We start from the raw sequence: 15,495 nt of genomic DNA, 5'->3' as shown, positions 1-15,495 counted from the left end.
GGCAATTTTGATTGGAAAAATGGCAGGAGAGGAACAGATTAACCTTCCTTGTATTATCACTCAAGTTTGGAGCCCCCCACAGCTACATAAAATTGTGTGTGTGCACACGCACATTTAATCTAACTCAAGACATAATGTCTAGTGCCATAACTGCTAGTAAAATAAATATATAGAAATCAAATTTTGCCCTTTCTGACTTTTTATTCTTAGGTGATCCTTTCGAATCCTGTTTTCAGTTCCAAAAGGGGTTAGACTTACATGGTTAAAAATCTTTTCTTTTTCATATTTAACTTGGTGGTTACTTTCTCTGATTTTAATACCAAAATCCTCCTCTGTGATTTTAATCCTGAGGCATACTCCTTTAAGTAAAAATGGTTTTGTTTTCTTTTCCTCTTTACCTAATGAACAATTTGTTTCCTCTAATAGCTTGTCTGCTATTATGCTTGTTGAATTACCTGGACTGTTGTAAAGACTAATTACCTCATGAAGAATAGTAGAAAGCCATTAAAATGTACATGTGGTAGAGATTAGCTACTGAAAACAACAGGGTGTCAATATACCAGATTATTGGCACAAATCTTTAATGAGTGAATAACCTCTTTTAAATGCCTATTGCAGTAAAATGTTTAGAGGCTAAATGCATGTGTGCATATATGTGTGTGTGAGAATTAAGATTCATACAATTAATTAAGAGTCATAGGCTGCTGTACAGAAGTCTAGTTTAACCATTCTGGATAGAGCAACCAGCTGCAAATAGCATAATAGTCCAGTTTAATTATTTTGGCAAGCTATACATTTTAATGCAGATATATCTAAAGTGGGACATCGCTATTTTACATTTCAACAGTGTTGCCTTTTTTCTGATTGAGAGAGAATAGATCATAGTATGTCTTTTAAGGCATTTTCAAGAGTAATAGCAGGAAAAGTCAAGATTCTTAAATGTATGATTTTATTGTAAAAGACTTAAGAAATTTCTTTTTTGGTACCTAGTTAAAGTGGAAAATCACAGAGTGGAACTAGAAGAATCTCAAAGCCACATCCAAAACTGGCAGCCCCCTTACTAAGTTCACCTTTCTTCTCCAGAACATAGCACATGTTGATCCGTGCTGTAACATCACTGCACTCCCCAGAAAATTAGTTTGAGCATGATAGGAAAATAGGCAGCATAACTACATTATGACATAAGGTTAGTTGAAGGACAAATGGAGTGGAGGCAAAATTTGACATGGGGCTGCTCAAAAAATAAAACTGGAATGAAGTGGCTAGTCAAGAAATAGTATGCGTTGTCATGCCATTACCACAGGCTACCCCTGTGGATGGGGCAGTGGAAACCAATAGTGCTTTATTTTATTGATAGTAAACGTTTATCAAGTTGGTCAAATCTGTTCTAATATTTTAACATTCTGACATATTAATGCAATGCAGTATTTTTGGCTTATAAAATTCATTCACTAACAAGATTCTAGAAAAAGTTTGTATCTCAAGGTTTTCAATATAGTAATATGCATGTGCCTTTAAAGTGTCCACATGTGTGTGCAGAATATTAATTATAATGATCTAATCATTAATTTCATATTATTATGACATAATCAGTATTATTTCATTACATCATCAACAGTGTTTGATGTGCTGTTTCTAACACACTGCCGTGTTATTTGATGCTAGTACCTGTTATCTAATAGAATGTACATAAAATGCACATGGAAATTGGATATGACCCCATCCATATGGGTGACTCAGTGCAGTGGAATATAATGGCTTAAGAGAACAGGAGGGATGTGCTGACTATTGTAATGTTAAACTGAGACATTACAATAATATTGTAGCCACTTTCTGCCTACACAAGTGTTTATATAAGTATATCTTTCTAACAGAATATTTTAAAATCTATTTCTGGGGTCTAGACAGATTAAACCATGATAGCTTTAAAAAATATTTTTTTCATTCTCACTCATACTGTGAATGTATATTTATCATTTCCCTCCATTGCAATACAAAACCAGGAACTGTTTTTACTCTAAAATTATAGTGTAACTTACTGTAGTAGATACCCACCCACTTATGTCTCAGTTTGGTCTAGAATATTCTTTTATCTAAGCAGCATGCATTGAGCCACAGCAATTTTAAGAAATCCTGTGTCTGCCTTACCATTGATTACTGGAGTGTAAACAACAATCCCAGCCAAATTAGGATCAGATACAGTTGTGTCCAGAATAAGGCCACCAATACTGAAAAAGAGTTCAAGGTTTCAAACAAATGAAAAGGTATCCAAATTCATTTTTAATTATGTAAAGGATTTTTTAGAAACAGAAACAGAAGCTTTCTGGAACTCTAGCTTTTCCTTCAAGTTTGCTACATGTTAAGTGTACAAAATCCTTACTGTTTAAAGACACAAATCTAGCAAAAATAGGAAATGTTCTTAGGATTATCTATTTGAGCTAATTGAGAGAGCTATATGACAGATCAGTGTATGTGTGCAGCCACATTATTATTTATTATAAAATACTCCCCAAAGCCCTGAAGTTCAGCAAAGTGTCATCCATCTCCAGTCTCACTGTTCAGAAGCCTCCAAACCTAGAGAGTCCCACAATTCTTATGCCCTGCCTGCCTGAAGTTAGCTGGGTAGCAAGATCAGCAGAGGGGCACAGCAAAACTAAGATTTTCCCTAGACAGGTTTTACAGTCCATCTGGTGAGGGCTTTTTGGAAGGGTGGGAAGAAGGCTGGAGAAGACGGTCTCCTCCCCTCCCTGCCCACTAGAACAACTTCTTTCTTCCCCAGGGATGGCTTTTTGCTCTGAACTGGCTGCCAGCTTGTTTTCATGTCAGCTACAAGGGAGTGGGGGAGCAGGCAGACCTCCAGCTCCCCCTTCCAAGGTCAGAGTCCTGTCTCTGACACCAGAAGAACTTGGCCAAATGCTCTGAGACCACAGACCTGCTCTCAAAGACTCATTGGTTTGTGGATTTTTATACTTGTACCTGCCATTTCTTGTTCTACCTGTTACTGATGTTTTACCATGTTGCATTTATATTGGCATGATTCAGTTTATTCATGCTTTTGTAGAACACTCTGAAATCCATTGGGATGAAGGGCTATTTAGAATGATTTCAAATAAATAAGCATCAGTGTTAGAATAAATAAATGAAATAGTTAAACTTGCTTAACCACTGGGATTCACATTTCATTCTACATTCCTTATTCAGATGAACAGGAATGTATTTCTCTGTTTTGTCTTTTGTATTTTTTGTCAGGTACATTGTCTGCTTAAAAGAGAACCATAGCTGGACTAGGTCCCTTTATGAAAAACATATGCTCAGCCGATATTAAATCTACTTACCTGCTTATGACCATAGCAGTTATAACAGGCTCCCACCCTGAGTGGAGGACAGTTCTTGTGGCTGGATGTTTAGCAGCAATTACAATCCACATAGGAGTCAGAGCCAAGAAAAAGGCACCAACTAAGGGAGATATATAGTAATATTTCTCTACAATAAAAACAACAAGTTTACTGTTATGCATTACTGTGAATTTCTGCAATATTCTGGAAATATTGGGCAGTGTGATTCCAGTAAAGTAAATTAGCCTAAGGGACTTCTAATACAATGCCAATAGTGTTAGACAGTGCAGTGGGAATCCCCCCAAAAACAATGGCTAGCTGGGGAATGCTGCGAGTTTGATGACTATTTCTGTCTAAACATGCATTGGATTATGCCCTGACTCCTTTCAAAATATTGAAACATCTGGTTTGTTAATTGCAAACCTTAATTAATTTACCCTTATACCTAAACAAATTCCCTGGAACTATTCCTATTGTTATTAATTAGGCTTCATCTACAAGAAAGCAAGGTTAGGACATTAGCAACTTTATTTTCTGCCTGAATAACTACAGGCTCAATCTCTCTATAAACCAGCATTTTGTTCTTTTTTATACAGCTAAAAATACCAGTGTCCCTACTTCTGGGCTTTGTTTGTCACATATGACAATATCCAACAAAAAACTTTTATAACATCTTTTAATTGTTAAATTTTATGTTTCACAACCAATCTGAAACCATGAATGGTTTTTGTAAATTAATGTAGAATTAAAAACCAAAATGAAAGCATGATGTAAATGTGATATATTCTTCACCTCTCTTCTTCCATCTGTAATTTGGTTTTAGCAATGTTAAAATAGAGTTACTTCTAATAATAACAAAGATGATTTTCAAAGCATTTCATTATGAAGGCCAAGAAATTATTTCAAAGATAGCCTCTTTAATTTTCAAACCATCCTCATCTGCTTAGTTCAACAACTAAATAAATTTCACTCAGAAAGAGGTATTAGAAAATTATTTCTATATTTTAGAATATATTTTCTTTTTTAAAAAGCAGTATGTGCTGTATTCTTTATTTAATCTCCCACCTTCCATCTGCTCTTTCTCTTTGTAAAGGCAAATCCATACAACATAACCACCCTGTTTTTTCCAGTCCATCAACATATGGCCTTACAATGACAATTAAGCCTACTTGCATTAGGCTATATCAAACTGATGTCCTAGTGAATTATCCTATGCAGCTGGGTCTGCTCATAATTTAGCAAAATTTCTCTGTAGAATAAAATAAGAGCAATGAGATACAATGCAGAAAAGGGCTGCAGGCAAATCTATAGGGATCTGGGAATAAATGAGATGACAGGAGAGCCTGCAGTGATGCCAATGGCAATCTCTTGTCCTTCCAGGGAACAAAGTGCACAAGCTGGGCACTGCAACAAAGTGTTCCTGCAAGCTCAAAGTAATTATAGGAGGAGATGAAGATGCTGTAACCACAAAGGCAGCAGACAAATTTATTCTACAGTCTTACAGTCATCCACCCTGCAGAGGATGAACATCAAAGACTCACAATCTCTAGTCTACGGAGTTTTGAAGCTCTACGGATTTCCCCTTTGCTACCACCATTATTCACTACTATATGTATCCTCTCAATCTTATGGTAGCTCTGGAACTAAGAAAGTTCCAAAAAGCCCATTGAGGATATCCTGTATGCACGGTATCAAAGAAGGTAAGTGTGTAGTATAACCCATGAGCATGGGGTGGAGAAGGGGGCTCTAGGTATGAATATCATTTCATTCTTAAGATCTCTGAAGTCACTGCTTTCCAAAAACAATTATTCTTATTACATGACCTAGAACAAGATATCTGATTTTTTTTTTTTTTGGTGGTCTCATCTCTTGTGGCTTTGGGAAAATGCTATTAATCCACACATCACACATGTGTAAGATTCAACTGGAAAAGCAACTCTTATTCCAAGAGAATATAAAGTGTTCTCATAACATACACTGAATGTTTTTCTCTCTTAATGCAAATGAAAAAATGTTATTCTATTTATTTTTTTTCAAATAAAATTGGCCTAGGAATTTCTTCTTTAAAAACCTATGACAAAATAAAAAGTGTCAAAGGTGTCAGATGAGCACTTCTCAAATTTCACTCCTATTTTTGCATTTTTACTGAATTCCTAGATTTATTTAACTTGCTCCTGTGATTGTAAAAAGAAATTTTGTGTAGCCATTGTATATCATCTCACTTCAAAAAGGTTTCCAAAGGTTTCCAAATCACAGTGCAATAGAGCCCTCTAGTGTTCTCAAGTGATTTTGACAGTTTATATGCTTTTAACAAAACATTCTATCTAACACAGAATGGGGATTAATTAGATAAACTGAACAGAACATTTACAGAACAGTAATATATTCTTCAGAACGTTAAACCTGTTTAAAATCTTGACATGCATTTGGTTTCCAGATGTGAGCCATCATACACACATGACAAATGTTTGATATGTAGCAATAACTTCAAAGGCATGAAGAGTCAAGGAAAGGAGTGTAGTTACAAAATTCTCCCAGATGTCTTACTTTCCAAGTCCTGTGGTAGCTTAACTTCTACATCGCTGGAGAGGACCAGAAAATACTACTGGTAGCTACTATGGGTATCAATGCAGCAGGAGACCCAGATCACACAAATATGCTTCTATCTCAAACTAGAAATACTTTTCTGCAAGGCCTGGATTCCTCTCTTGGACCAAGCCTGTTGAGGCAAATGATGTCAAGAGGTGGAGCTTCACACCTGGAGTCTGGGCCCATCTTCATTATTTCATCTGTTCATCTACTTTTTTCCTCCTTGTCTCCCTCTATATGAGAAAGGGACAGCTGGAGCTGGCTCCTGAAAGCCCCACCCAAGCTTGGTTGCTCCTTCCCACAGCTGCTCTTCTAATCTATTATGTCTAATGTGCACTTTTCTTCCTATATTTGCATGCATTAAGCTACCCTAGGGTAATCAGAATTTTCTAAGGTATATGGTTAGGAACTCATAAAATACGGCAGGCTAATATTAACATACCAAGATGGCTAACTTCAAAGAAGCTACTTTACAATACTCCTGGATTAAAGGGACTGAGTTACAAAAGCTGGAAAAATGGGACAAATATACAGAAGAGCTAGGAAAAGAGGGAGGGAAAGATTGCTGGAATAGGCTCCTTCCTAAGAAATATAAAGTTCCTCCTATGATGGTCCACACAGAGAGGCTCTACACATGGAAGTCTGCACAAAAACAAATGCAATCATAAAAAATGGCATGGAAAGCTTGGATACACAGTAGCTCTCCATATGCAATTCCATAGTGGAATTTAAGGGCTGTTACTCTGCCTGCTCCTTTGAGAAGGCTGTATCATATCCAGGGTAAGGATAAACATAAATAGCATTCTTCTGTCTTTTTTGGATTTGCTTTTATCTTCACACTGCAATAGAGGTTCACACTAGAGGTTCAAAGATAATTTATTGTCACCTATTTCTTCATTTCCTTCCTTCCATCCTTCCTTCCCTCCGTACTTTTTACATGGTGATTGTGCTCTGATTGTGCCTTAGATTAGGGCAGAATCATTTCTGAATTATAACCCATTAGTCAGAAAGAAATCAATACCTTATCAAATGCCCAGGTAAGCAACAAAAAGAAAAGGAATGTGCAAGGGAGGGAAAGACATAAAGAGAAGCACAGTAATTAAAAAGGCAGAGAGAGAAAGTAATTCTTCAGCTTATGAGCTCCCATACACCTGTCTGCTATGTACATAGAAACACAGTGACCACAACTACCAGTCTGACTGGGCCAGGATAGCAGGCAGCAGCAGGTGCTGGGTGGTGATTAAATACACACACACACACACAGGGCAGGATCCAACTCCACCCACCTGTGAACACTGGCCAACTGAGACATAAAAGTGGCACCTAGAGTATGTGGAACTAAGATTTAATGCTTCCTGGTGCAAGTCCAGGAAAGAGCAGAAAACACTCATTTCTGGAAAGGGCCAGATTGGCATGGTTTCCTTAATGAAGTGTAATTCCCGCTTAGTCTGTGAAAAGGATTATCATTTCTACCTTTGGAAGATAGGTTAAAGAAGTAACTCTCAAGGACAATGAGTGACAATCAACAATCATCTACTAATATTTAAGAGTGTATCCCATAAATAAAACATAAATAATGACACAACAGCTATAGATTAAAATTTTGAGTATTAAATCTTCAGTAGAGAGAACTGAAGGAATCTCCCATTATCTAAATTTATTTATTTATATAATTTGCATGCCGTCCAATTACTAAAGTCTCTGGATGGCTAACAGCATAAATAAATTGACGACCCACTCTGGCTGCAATTAATAAACTACAATAATAAAATCTGATATTAAAACTTACTAAAATATTGATTAAATAAAAAGTCTTAACCTGGTGCCAAAAAACATATAATGATGACGCCAGGCAGACCTCTCTGGGGAGGCATTCCACAGTCGGGGCGCCACCACAGAGAAGGCCCTCCTCCGGGTACTCTGTCTCCTAACATCTTTCACAGAGGGTTCCTGGAGGAGGGTTTCTGTTGCCGATCTCAGGGGGCGGGAGGGCAAATAGGGAAAATAAATTATTATTATTATTATTATTATTATTATTATTATTATTATTATAACATTTCTATGCCGCCCCTTGCCGAAGCCTCAGGGCGGCTTACAACACAATAAAATACATTGAAATACAATAGAACATAATAAATTACCATTAAATACAAAAATACAAAAAATACACTGAGTTACGAACATAATAATATAAAATTAAAATTATCAGTATAAAATAAGTAAATAAATAATATAGGAGGAGAAAAGAGAAGGAAGAAGAAAGTTGCCCTGGCCAGATCATATATTTTAACAATTAAAATGATGTTTAAATAAAAAGGTCTTTACCTGGCGCCGAAAAACCAGTAACGACGGTGCCAGGCGGACCTCTTTGGGGAGTGAATTCCATAGGTTGGGCGCCACCGCAGAGAAAGCCCTCCTCCGAGTACTTACTCTCCTAATTTCTTTCATGGAGGGTTCCCGGAGAAGGGACTCTCCCGCAGATCTCAAAGGGCGGTCGGACATATACGGACGTAAGCGCTCGTTCAGGTAGCCAGGACCCAAGCCGGTTAGGGCTTTATAGGTCATAATCAACACCTTGAATTGGGTCCGGCCTTCAATGGGAAGCCAGTGAAGCTGACGGAGGACTGGAGTCATGTCAAACTGGGGATGTTTTTGCACATAATTTTTAAAACTGCAATTACTTATAAGATTAATTAGTGTTATTTATACAATGTTTTATTGTGTAATAACTGCTTCATTCAGCAGGTGTAAAAGGTGGTAGAACACTACCTTACTTAGTCTATCTTCTGCACATTATTTATTGCAGCACTCTTGAGCAGGCTGAGGAGATCTCCTTCTTTTACTCATACTCCACTGTTCATCTTTTTTTATCTCAGATCACAGTTTCTATGTTGTTTCAATCCCACTTTCCTAGCAAATTGGGTCTGGTGCACATCATTTAAATTTTGAACCCCAATTTCCCTGTTTTGCATTTCCAAGAATGTCTCAGTACAACAGCAGCACTAAAACACTTAAAAAGCATTCCCGTAGTTTCTCCAATATATGCCGAGAAGTATATTTGCTCAAATATTTAAAATACCCCTTTTAAAATGCAGAATGTAAACAGGATGTGCATATAATAAGGTATAGGGTATGGCTTGGATTTAGATTTAGATGAAAGCAACTGGCTGGCAGAAGCGACTTCTCTACTTCTTCTCCTCATGGCAGTCCATCCAGGACTCTGAAATTGCCACACAAAAAATCGGGGGAACTTGTTCAATGAGTTATGCAGTGGTGCAGGGGAAACGGGATGCCCCAAAATCGGGTGGAGAACTTCCATGAGCAGACCACTTCATCCAAGATCTAACCCACAAGCTCTGAGATAGGGGGCCATGCACTAATAGCATACCTATGTACACCAAAACTTTAAAGAACCTGGTATTATAGCATGTCCTGCCAGTGAACGAGCGGTCACCAAATGCAATGCAATCTAAAGTAATCTAAGTGAACCAAGAGTACCGGCAAGCAAAATGTTACCTTACAAAGACAACTAGCAACTGCTGCAACTAAGGAGAACAGCAAGCATACAAGTTGCTTCTAAGACAATGGCCTGATTTGTATATTATATTAATATATGTTTTATTATCCATTCATTTATCGTGGTGTACTGTCCTACCTAGGGTTTGCCTGGAAGGCAACTGAACAAGTCATGCTTTGTTTTCTCAGTCCCTAGGTTGCTTGTTTCTCTTTTCATCAGTTCCTTTCCTGTAAACCAAATGCCTCTGAGACACAGCTATATTGGCACATAAAGAGATGGGATTCTTTACTGCTCTTCCTGCTGCCTCTGTAGCCTTGTGAAACAACTATACATAACCCATGATTCTGGATTTACACATAATGACAACCCATGGTTTAAACCCAAGCCTTAAGGGTTTTTTATAAAATGTTAGTCAATAACCCTCAGTTTATTCATAGTTCCAGGTTTGCTTGTGACAACCCATAAATCAACAAACAACGATTAATTAAACTATAGCTTATAACTATGTTAGCACAATACAAGTTATTCTTGTATCCTATGAAGGAAAGAATACTCACCAAGGCAATCATATAGACCCTGACTTATCCATGCAAGTATGGCAAGAGTGATAAGATCTCCAAAGCTTGCTGCAATAGGTGTTGCAACATTGTCAGGATTTATGCCAGTCTTCTTAGATCCAACAATAACACCCACCATTATTATTCCTAGAGCCAGTGTAAATAGAAAGCATGTCAACTGCACACTGCAATTCCAAATTGTGAAACATAAAATTGGTGTGCTTTTATTTAATTTACATTTTCTTCACTGCCCTGTTAAAAACAGCTCTACTTATTAATTCATTTAATACAAAGCAATTCTTTATAACAGATTCAGTTTGCAATCAGTAGAAATTAAGTATTATAAACCCCAGCAAGACCTTTATCAAAATCTACACGACCAGCAGAGTGATCTTGTGGCTCTTAGGCAGTACCTAGAAGGCCATAGGATTTTTCAGAGTCCCAGCTCTGACTTTGAATAACAGCTGTAATGCTGGACAAGAACCCTGCACTTCGAGCACCCTCCATCCCCTGCCCCAAAACTGGTGCAGGAAAAACTGCACCATCTGCTTCTTTAAGGTCAAAGGTACAATCTTGGAGAAATGGTTTTCAGGGTGTTCCTTGGGGCAAGGAGGGGAACAGACCACCTCTGCCAAAATAAGCTAAATGAATGGGCTTTATAAATATTATCCTATTACATACAAAATCAGTACTGCCAGGAATGTATCTCTATATGTACTTCTGGATGGCTAGAATATAAGTAGAATAACATTGACTGCTGATCTAACTACTGCAATTTCTTTGAAATGCGGTGTTTGTAATGTTAGAATTAATGTTCTTTGCTTAAGTATTCATACTAGGCTGTTTCTTTTACCTTGTAAAAGGGATGCTATGAAGGCTGTTGCAACACTGCTAGAGCACAAGAGGACTGAATGATCAAGGCGGTATTTGCCCTCAGGAATCCAGCCTAGTATAACTGCTGCCACAGCTGCCAAAAAACCAACTACTGTTGCTTGTACCTACAAAGATAAACATATTTTGCATTAGAAAAGTTTGCCTCTGGCAAATAGTATGCTCTTTATCAGCAGCCAAGAAATCCAAGTAGCTTTTCAGATTGGTGGTACATCCAGGGCCCATCCCTTCATACCCATAAAAAGGGGGTGTCAGGGCCTCTCCCCGCAATTCCACTTTCACTGGCCTACGTATGCAGTGATACCTATGGAGTGTTTCTTTATTATTTTTATTGACTTACATCTAGTCTGTGTGCCTCTGCCTGCATGTATAAGTGTGCACACAGAAGGGCATATTGGGGTCACAGGATGGTGTGGGACTACCCAAGGAGACAGAAGTCTACAAGTGGAAGGATAATCTGTCTCCACAAGCCTTTTCCCTTTGCCACTCCACCATGAGTATGTTGAAGGCAGTGCCAGGAAAAAGGAAACAGGCTCTACGTGGATTCAGAGAGGCTCTGAATCTGCAATTCATATGGAGCTAGCCTTCATATGGAGCTGCAACTCAAATGGAGCTGCCTCTGGATTTAGCATGTGCGTTTGCCTTCCAACTGTTGTCCCACCTCCCACCTTGGAATTTGGCCACTCTTCCATCATGCATTCTCCTTCCCCTACTCTCTGGATTGATCTGTTAAACATGGAAAAGGCAGTGAGCTTATATTCAGTCAACTGGAAAAACCAGAGGAAAACTACCAAAATAGTTACCTGTTTCATCTACACAGTCCGGCTGAAGAAGGTATGAGCTTATTATTACCAATGAGATATTGGTAGATACTAAAAAAAATAAGCTAAAAGAGCGATCTGCATGCCTGCACTACAGGATACTCAGTAACTGTAAGTTCCAAAGAGACTTGCGAAAAATCTGTTTTACAAGGCTTTTAGAAAAATTTCCCAATTCTGGCTAGATATACAATTATTACAATATGTCATCTCACAAAATCCTATAGAACTCATTTAGTCTAAACAGTATGTGAATCACTTGACTGCAATGCTCTGACTTTGCTCTGGTTGCTAGAACACGAGGGGATGAAAGTGGTATTTACTCAATATTTGTTTTGACTTTTTACAATGCTCTTTTCAATCCTTACCTGCTTTAATGCCAAATTACCAATTATTAGATTCCATTTCTCAATTGGTGAATCCATTTTCCCAACATTTACCTTTAAAAATCAATAACAGATATAACAATGAATTAATGCAATGAGTACTTTAAGCTAACATAATCAAGCTTATCTCAGCTCAGTTAAAATGAATGGAAAATGATGGCAATTCAAAATTAGAAACACAGAAACAGAGCAAGTCAGAAAGGGCCTCCTGAGCCATCTAGTCTGACCCCCGGCTCCAGCCAGCTCCACTCATGACATGCCTACCATTTGCATGACCTGTCTATCCTTGAACACCCTCACTGATGGGACTTCAACCTCCCGTGGAATCCCATTCGATACCCTAAGGGTCCTAAATGTCAGGAATTACTACCTGGCATCCAAATTGAGCCTTAGTCCCCAGAAAGGAAAGGGAGTTGCACAACATCTATGCTTCACATTTTGCCAATTTCGGCCATTGTTAACATGGTTATTGTGAAATGCTTAGAAAACAAAAATCTTTTAAAAACTAATTTAGCAGTATAAAATTTATTTAAATTAATACAAATGTTGCTAGGAATTAATTAGGATGTTGTGCTTTATTTTGCTCTGTTATGTCTATTGTCAAACCATCCTGAGACCTTGGTAGTAGATGGTATAAAAAAGCCATACATGAATGAATGAATGAATGAATGAATGAATGTTACTTTTCAAACAGCAGTTGGTAGGTTAAAAATGGAAGAGAAACAAAAATAGAATCTTACAATGTTGATACACAGTTCACAATAAAAATCTAGCATAATTGCGGCAAAACCCTATTACGTAATGTTTTGCAGAAATATTCATCCAGACATACAAAGACAAAAGTTAGGATTGAAGGTACCTGACCTCCTTCAACTAACTTGACAAAAGACTGGAGATAATGTACTACAGGGTGGGGTGTAAGGTTGAAATCCAGTCAATTCATTATTCAGACATTACTTGCCACTTGAGAGATGGCCAAGGAGATAAACTAGATTATCAGCTTTAAGAGCATTATGAGCTGAGGAAGGTTTCTGCCTCCTTCACTTCCAGTTACTAAGTGAAGGCTTGTTAACCTCTTCAACTGAAGAGCTTCTCAAGGGGGAGAGGCAACAGGTTTCTATCTCAATGAATGTGACAGGAGCTATAGAACAAAAAGTGCCCATATTAAATATCCCAGCCTCAAAATGCTACAGATACTTACAGCTGTTGATAGTCGAGATGCCAATGTCATTTCCAGGTTTCCTTTCAAACCAAGCAGTGCAGGCACCAGAATGAAAACTTCTGTAATATTTTTGAATACTTCCCAATGCTAGTTAAAAATGAGAAACATTATATGTGCATGTATGGTGTTTTTGAATACTGGCCCACATAATGACAGATGATTCACAAATACAAAAGTACTTCAGCAACTAAAAAGATCAAGTCAGTTGATATCTAATATATCTTGTTGAAGATGAGCACCGTGAGCAGTACAGAAACACTCCTGAAATAAGGCATGTCAGATCATTACTGAATATATGGAGATGTTGTCTCTGTTGCCAATATTACTTAACTAGCATAGTCAAAACCCAAAGGCTGTTAAATGTTTTCTGGTAACTGAGTGGCTAATTTGCTTTGACATTAGAGTTGGACTTGCAAGACAGAGATGAAATGGCCTATCTTGTTGCCATTGGCTTAGCTGCTCCATCATTACAGGACAGATCATTTGCACAACTGAGGGCCAGGAAGACATGTGAGACCCTGAACACTGGAATTCAAAGATTGATGATCAAACTATACACCAAGGGCTTCCAAATGACACCTTGTAGGTTCAAAACAATTCAGCAGTTTTAGAGCCCTTGGTAAAAACAAAGGAGGTGATGAGGGAATGAAAATGAATCCTTTGGCTAAAACTCAAAACAGTGATATATTTACAGGTCAAATGGTGCATACAGCTAGAACGCTATTTATTATTTTCACTGCAGCAATACTGCTATGTAACAAAATAGCAATCGCTGCTAGAACAGAAGTTGCAGTTGGCACATATGCTATTTATCTCTTCCATGAGGGTTCAATACAAAAAGCTGCTGACTGGGAAAATGCTAAATAATTTTGATGCCTCATCAAATTTTGATTCCTGTTATGATCCTACCATGCAAGCATTAGATGTTTGTGATGGTACAATGACGTTAAGATATTGTTATGGTAGGACTTACAGCACATTACAGTTACACTGTGCAAACTGCTTATAGTGTGAAAATGGGTAATTATGGGTTCTGGAAGAGAGGGCAGCTAAATGTGGGTTCTACTGTTTCCCAGGGTACTATCCTACTTTCCCCACCACCATAAAACTTAGACAGGAAAAGAGGTGGTTGTAAATAAATAAATAGACGTCAAGTGAAAGCCAAAGATGTCTGCCTCCTCATTTTGTTCTGTTCCACCACTTCAGGAAAACAGTACAGCACTGCACATTGACAAACTCTGCACCTTGAAAGTAACGTTGTGAGTAGCACAATTACTAGGAGCTCTATAGACACAATCTTCATCAATATGTTAGCTCTCTTTTCTACTGCGATTATTATATTATTGACATTTTTACTGGGAGATAATAGCATAATTAGTTACACTAATGCAATCTCCACTTTGGTGTAATAAGACTTTCTTTCAGTTCTCTTGGATACATAATTGCATAAAGGTGGAGTAGAAATTAAACCATAAAACTACCAGTAATAACACATGCTGCTCTTTTTTCTCTACCCTAGAGTAGTAGTCTATGGCCCATCTGATGGGGAAAAAAGAATCAAATTATTTGTTTATTCTAACCTGGAAATGCACAATTCCTTGGCATAGGATATTTCGATTGAGAAGCAGAGCGATTTCTATTTATTAATATCACAGTAGATTGGTTTTAGAGATAACTGGAAAAAAGATTCAGGTTATTTCTAAACAGAGGGCTCTCAGTGCTCCTAAACAATGAGTACCCAGTGGATCTGCACTCATCCCTTTTGTATAGTCATATAAACTGCCAACCCGAATTTTTTGTGGGAGCAACTAATGTTTCCTGTTTCTGGCACAGGCTAGCTGTGAAGAGTACAGATTAACTGGCCCTTCAGACAACCATATCTCACTATCTTTTTCCCAGACACTGTACAGAATGCTGATCAGCTGATTCTTGTGGCAATCCTGATGCTACTGCCCCTCATTCAGAATATTGTTTCAAGCTTTGTTTTGCTTGCAAATAAATGTTATAGTACCTAAAGGTGTTTCACTGTGCAAATATGATAGATGCATGAAAATGTCAAAAGCATGTGAGAGAAGTAGCAGTCTATACCAGCACTGAAGCCAGAGATAAGCGGCAGTAGAGGAACAGAGACAGAGAACAGAGCCCATTCCTGAAAAAAGATTTTTTCTATTATTATTGTC

The 15,495-nt window shown here is 37.8% G+C and overlaps 1 protein-coding gene across 2 annotated transcripts in view; it reads right to left on the bottom strand.

Moving 5' to 3' along the window:
• SLC41A2 (solute carrier family 41 member 2) overlaps positions 1-15,495 on the bottom strand; it is a 39,007-nt gene that overhangs the window by 15,480 nt on the left and 8,032 nt on the right. For both annotated transcript variants that reach the window (XM_044441254.1, XM_044441253.1), the window contains 6 exons: positions 13,295-13,402; positions 12,076-12,147; positions 10,852-10,996; positions 9,999-10,145; positions 3,336-3,483; positions 2,149-2,228 (listed from right to left, as the gene is read on the bottom strand). In XM_044441254.1, coding sequence (XP_044297189.1) covers positions 2,149-2,228; positions 3,336-3,483; positions 9,999-10,145; positions 10,852-10,996; positions 12,076-12,147; positions 13,295-13,402 — 700 coding nt within the window. The remainder of the gene's footprint in view (positions 1-2,148; positions 2,229-3,335; positions 3,484-9,998; positions 10,146-10,851; positions 10,997-12,075; positions 12,148-13,294; positions 13,403-15,495) is intronic.

Source organism: Varanus komodoensis, unplaced genomic scaffold (assembly GCF_004798865.1).
Source record: "Varanus komodoensis strain SLA01 unplaced genomic scaffold, ASM479886v1 scaffold39, whole genome shotgun sequence".
Classification (NCBI taxonomy): domain Eukaryota; kingdom Metazoa; phylum Chordata; class Lepidosauria; order Squamata; family Varanidae; genus Varanus; species Varanus komodoensis.
This window is presented reverse-complemented; position numbering and strand designations above follow the sequence as displayed.